The sequence below is a fragment of the Myotis brandtii genome, unplaced genomic scaffold, assembly GCF_000412655.1.
Source record: "Myotis brandtii unplaced genomic scaffold, ASM41265v1 scaffold825, whole genome shotgun sequence".
NCBI classification, from domain to species: Eukaryota; Metazoa; Chordata; class Mammalia; order Chiroptera; family Vespertilionidae; genus Myotis; species Myotis brandtii.
Genome location: NW_005371349.1, coordinates 1,445,016 through 1,451,068, shown reverse-complemented (window position 1 = coordinate 1,451,068; position 6,053 = coordinate 1,445,016). Strand labels below are relative to the sequence as shown.

General features: G+C 60.3%; 1 protein-coding gene across 1 annotated transcript in view; it reads left to right on the top strand.

Moving 5' to 3' along the window:
* Positions 1 to 6,053, top strand: part of MGAT5B (mannosyl (alpha-1,6-)-glycoprotein beta-1,6-N-acetyl-glucosaminyltransferase, isozyme B) — a 55,683-nt gene that overhangs the window by 15,352 nt on the left and 34,278 nt on the right. Inside the window, exons 7-8 of the mRNA XM_014531734.1 lie at positions 382 to 447; positions 634 to 803. Of these exons, the coding sequence (XP_014387220.1) occupies positions 382 to 447; positions 634 to 803 (236 nt within the window). The remainder of the gene's footprint in view (positions 1 to 381; positions 448 to 633; positions 804 to 6,053) is intronic.

Sequence of the window (6,053 nt, the reverse complement as noted above, 5' to 3'; positions counted from 1 at the left end):
CATCCATCCATCCATCCATCCAACATCCATCTATCCATCCATCCATCAATCATCCATGAATCCATCCACCATCCATTATCCATCCATCATCTATCCATCCATCCAACATCCATCTATCCATCCATCCATCAATCATCCATGCATCCATGCATCCATCCACCATCCATTATCCATCCATCATCCATCCACCATCCATCCATCACCCATCCATCTATCTATCCACCACCCACCATCTATCTATCCACCATCCATCATCTATCCATCCATCAATCTATCAATCATCCATCCATCCACCCATCCATCCACCATCCATCCATCCATCCATCATCCATCCAATAAATACTTACCTGACTCTCCCGTCATCCTGTCTGTTTCTTTCAGAGTCCCTATCATTTCATGAAATTCTCTCTTGTCTGTGTTCACTGTGTCTCCTCTTCCATCTGGAACGTAAGCGCCGTGAGGGCAGGATGTGACTGTCTTGTTCACTGTAGCCCCAGTGCCCAGCACGGTCACTCTGCCCCTTGGCTTCCCCAAGTGCCCAGGCCCAGCTTGGAGACGGTGTCTGCTGCTGGCCGGGTCTCCCTGGGTGGCAGGGCTGTCTCTCCTCCGTGCTGACCCTCTGTGTCCCCCCAGATCCTCGTCCACATCGGCTTCCTGACGGAGGAGTCTGGGGACGTGTTCAGCCCGAGGGTGCTGAAGGGCGGGCCTCTGGGGGAGATGGTGCAGTGGGCGGACATCCTGGCCGCTCTCTACGTCCTGGGCCACAGCCTGCGGGTCACAGTGTCCCTGAAGGAGCTGCAGAGGTGAGTGCCCGGAAGGGGAGCCCGTCCCCCGGAGCCCTGCTCCCAGTCTCACCCACCTCCTCCTCCCCACGGGGCCCCTGGCCACGTTTGGGATGCACCAGGGAAGCGTATTCACACTGCGCTGCTCTCACTGTGCTGCTCACACTGCGCTGCTCACACTGCGCTGCTCACACTGTGCTGCTCTCACTGTGCTGCTCACACTGCGCTGCTCTCACTGTGCTGCTCTCACTGCGCTGCTCTCACTGGTGAGTTCTCCGGTTGAGTTCTCCATCTCTGGGCCGACCGGTGCCCGGTGTTTGTGCTCAGGGGCTAGTAATACTGGCCGGTGGGATGGAGCCGGGTCGTGGAAGTGGGGTCCCCTCTGCCCGCTGGTCTTGGGGAGACGCAGTTTCTCTTCCGGAACCGGGCTCCTTCCTGGGCCTGTCTGGGGGCTGGAGGCCAGGAAGCCCTGGAGGGTGTGAGCTGAGCTGGCAACGCCCACCCCTTCCCCGGTCTTACCTTTCCAGGTCCCTCTGATGCAGTGGGAGGCAGGAGACTGGTGATTAGAGGGATGGGGCTGTGTGTGCCAGGAGGCACATGTGAGGGTGGTGACGGGGACTGACCAGCGGCTGGGCTGCACGGGGTGGCAGCGCCGGGGAGCACCGTCCAGGTTCTGGGGCACAGGGTGCCACCTTGAAATAGCACCTCCGCCCCATCTGGCCGAACTCACCCGAGCTGGAAGGAACGGGGCAGGGAGCTGTCCCCAGGGCCGGTGCTGGGAGAGGGAGCCAGCCCGTCGCTCCCTCTGGCTCCTGCCCCGGTGGCATTTTGTTGCCGTACCAAGTTGTTCACACCGTGCCGGCCCCTTCAGAGCCGGCGTGCCCACTCGCCGCCCACCAGCGCGCCGTGCTGCTCAGTGCTGTGCCCACCCCCTCCCTCGGACGGGAGCGTGAGCACTGGGGCGGAGCGCTGCAGGGCAGCTAACGCCTGCCCAGCTCCCTCGGAAACGGCCTGAGAGGAGGCATTTCCCTGCCCTCGACGCTCCTGCAGGGAGTCAGATGGGGCGAGTGTGAGGAGAGGAGGGAGAAGAGGGACCGACCGGTGTGTGGGAAGCCCAAGAAGTCATGGCACTGCCAGCGGCTGTGGGTAGCCATGGGCCAGGCTGCCATCGCCCATCACAGGCCCAGAGCATGAAGATGGGGAGCCCCTGACAGCGAGGCCCTGCGGAAAAGTCCCACGATCTGAAACACGCCCCTGCCGCCATTTCTTCCTCTACACCCGTGCACCCACGTGCACACACACGTGCACATGCATACCACTGTGCACACCCACGTACACACCCATGTATGTGCTCACATGTGTGTATGCATATGCTGTGCACACCCTGTGCTTATACACACAGGCACACCCATGCACACTTCTACATGCATCTACACACCACACACATGCAACCCCCTGTGCATGACAGGCACCACACTGCGCCTGTGCGTACCCCCCACAGGCACCCCCACATGCACACCCCACAGAAGATCCGTATCTTCCCACCGTCGCATCGCTTCCTGCCGGGCTTTTGTGGGTCGGAAATTCCCAGAAGCAGGGGCTGCAGGGAGAGGTGCTCCCGCCTCCGACGCGCAGTCTGTGAGACGGGCAGGCGCAGGGCTGGCCCGGGCGGCTCTGCCCGGTCCTCGCGGGTGTATGACCCCAGGATGGTGTTTTTAGAATATGTTATCAGATATCATTTTAAAACAACTCAAATAATAAAAAGAAAGAAAACCACGGTCCCCGGCGGCCGTTAGACAGTCATGTCTGCAGGAGTCACAGCCGGGCTGGGGGCGGAGCCGGTTTCCGTGGGGAGTCAGCCCGGCTGCAGCAGAGCCGTGTGGAAAAATACGGTGTTTGTGTTCCACTCCTGGTGCCTCTGACTTCATGGGTCTGGGGGGGGGGCCAGGTATCAAGTTACAAAGCCCCCGGGTGACCTCATGAGCGGTGAGGGTTGAGATGGGGGAAGTCCAGGCTGTGGCTCCTCTAAGCACACCGCCCCCCCCATACCCTGTCCGTGGGGGGGATAGCTGTGGGTTGGGACACTGACAGGTGTGAACTAGTCCCATGGCTTATGCAAAGAGCTGTCCTCTGTCCCCAGGGCAGGGCGTGGGGGTTCAGGGTCCTAGAAGATGTGTAGAAAGAGTGCAGATTCCTCCCGCCCACGTTTGCACCCGAAAGCATTCCCGATCCCCCTGGTCACGGGGTGGAGCCAGGCGGAGGGGGCAGGCCGAGGAGGCACCCTCGGAGGTGGCCCGGATCATGGGGATCATGGGGGCATCAGGTGGGACCGAGGAGGCACCCTCGGAGGTGGCCCGGATCATGGGGGCATCAGGCGGACACCTGTGCTTTGTGCCACGCCCTTTCTTGGTCGTACGTTTTTCTTGTGACAGGTGTGGGCCGGGGTTGTGAGCTCCTCAGGCTCATTCTTGGCCGGGACCACGCTCAGGTACAGGGGCAGCCCTTTCCTCCCCGCTGGGACTCCCGTACAGGCGCCGAGCGTTTGCTGAGTTGCTGGAGGACCCGACAGCAGCATTTATTGTCTCCGTCTGGAGGGGAAGTCCAGACGAGGGTGTAGAGCCATGGTGTCGTCAGGGCGGGTCCTTCCCAGGCTGTGCGGGGTCTGGGGTCTGCCTCAGGCCTCTCCCCTGCTTCGGGGTCCTTGGTGTTCACTGGTTTGTAGAAGCATCACCCAGACCTCTGCCTTCATCCTCACATGGCCTTCTCCCTGTGCCTGTGTCTCTATCCAAATTTCCTCTTTTTTAAAAACAAATACGTTGTTTTAAAAAATTGATTTCAGAGAGAGGAAGGGAAAGGGAGAGAGAGGTAGAAACGTTGATGAGAGAGAAACATTTATCAGCTGTCTTCTGCACGCCCCACACTGGGGATCGAGCCGCAACCCAGGCATGTGCCCTGACCAGGCGGGAATCGAACTGGTGACCTCCTGGTCCCTGGGTTGACGCTCAACCAACTGAGCAGCGCTGGCCGGACGGATTTCTGTGTCTTATAAGGTTGCCGGTCATGGCGGATGAGGGCCCACCCTGGTGACCGCATGTCAACTTGGTGACCTTTGTAAAGACCTGCCTCCACATAAGGTTACATTCTGGGTGCTGGGGGTTAGGACTCCAACATATGGATTTGGGGGGGACACAATGCAACCCACAGCAAGATGGTGACCGTTTGAGCGGAAAGGGGTTTGGGACGGAGATAGCGTGGGCTAGTGCGTGGCGTTGCTGCGGGTTCTGCAGGAGGAGGGGGGCTTCCCCGCAGCCTTGCCTCCATGCGAGCGGCACCGAGATAATTTGAAAATAGGTCAATGGGATGTGAGGTCATCTGAATTCTGAGCGTTGCGGCTCAGCTTCTGCGACAGAGGCCTCTCCCTGGGCTGGGAAATGGCCTGTGCGGGGACGCGGGGACAGACGCTGCGGGGACATTTGCTGCAGTTCATTCACAGATGTTCACAGCAGATGTCTGGCCGCTGCCGAGCAGCGGGACGAGCCGCGTTCTCCGCTCCCCGTGCTCTGGTGTTTTAATTAACCGGCTCACCGCAGTGATGTTGGGGGCAGTACGCAGAGTCCGCACCTGGTTTCCGGAGCGAGAGAGGTGATGTCAGACAGCCCCGCCCGTGAGCCGCCCGCTCTCAGTGGGGAGGAGGGAGAAGCCAGTGCCCCCCTGGGCAGCACCCCAAGTTATCCTCATGAATGTTGGGGGCAGTACGCAGAGTCCGCACCTGGTTTCCGGGGCGAGAGAGGTGATGTCAGACAGCCCCTCCTGTGAGCCGCCCGCTCTCGCTGGGGAGGAGGGAGAAGCCAGAGCCCCCTGGACAGCACCCCAAGTTATCCTCATGAATTGGAAACATCAATGATGAGAATCATGGATCAGCTGTCTCCTGCACGCCCCCTACTGGGGATCGAGCCCGCAACCCGGGCCTGTGCCCTGACTGGGAATGGAACTGTGACCTCCTGGTTCATGGGTTGACGCTCAACCACAGAGCCACGGCGGCCAGGCCACAGCGGGCATTTTAAAGGAAGCTTTCCCTTTCCCGCCTGCCCAGAATTGGCTGTGCTCATCAATTTCATTTGCATAATTTCAAGCATCATTAACAGGACATGGCATGAGGAAAAATTACCAGGCTCTTCCTCCACCCATGAGTGAGATTGGGTTGAGTGGGAAATTAGCTGACTTAACTGGCAGATGATGGGCCTGGAGAGGAGGATGTCTAAGGAAGAGGGACGGAGCGGAAACTGGGCTGTCACGCTCGCGGCCCCAATGGAAATCAGCGTCCTGCCTTTTTCTTGCTCCGTGTTTGTCCAAGGGAAGTCCTGGCGGGGGTCCCCAGAGAATGATGAAGGCAGGGACCCCATCCCACCCAGCCCGGCTTGACTGAGCTGGCTCCGGCTATAGACTGTCTGAGGAGCCAGCCGGGGCCAGGCCTGGGGTTTGAACCCACTCAGATGTGGCCGGGACCGGCTCACCAGGCCGGAACCAGGCCGCACGAGCCAGCCCCAAGCAGCCGCCGAGCGACGGGCGGCCGTTCTCTGAGGGCGGGAGGAGAGGAAAGCCTGGCGAAGACCTTGAATTTGGGTTCAGACCAGGTTGCATTAGAGGTGCCCACGTGGAGGCGGCTGGGTGATGGGCCCAGGACTTAGAATGGAATTCAAGTGTCGGTGAAATTGCCGAGGGATAGGAAAAACCTAAAGAAACGGCAGCATTTCAAGGCCTCGTTGGTGATCCCACCCCCTTCCCAAAGCAGCTTGTTCGATGCCCAGTTAGCCCTGCGGCCGCTCTTGGGGAGAGGCAGTGGCGTGGGAGAGAGCCGGGCAGTGCCCTGGTGCTCAGGGGGCCTGGGCGGGGCAGAGGGTCCGCCGTGGGCTCCCGGAATGAGACGGACCCGGGCCTCGGCGTGTGAGCACCGGGAGCGGACGATCCTGGCGCGCTTTGTAAGAATGCTTTTCCATGAGGTCCTTCCCACAGAGGAGGGAGGGGATGACTCGTTTGTTCCAGAATTGGAGCGCTGCCTGGAGAGGTTATTTCCAGCCTCGGACCACAGGCCCAGGGAGAAATAAACCCGAGGATTTTTAGCCTGGCGAGGTCTGTGGGGATCCGCCCGAGCACCGCGTGGGGGAGGAGGCGGACATGGGATATTCGGGGTCGGTCAAGGCCGCCAGCAGGTCCGCGCTGGCCCTCGGGCCCAGGAATGCTTCTCGCGGGTCCCCAAAGGGGCTGCAGGGG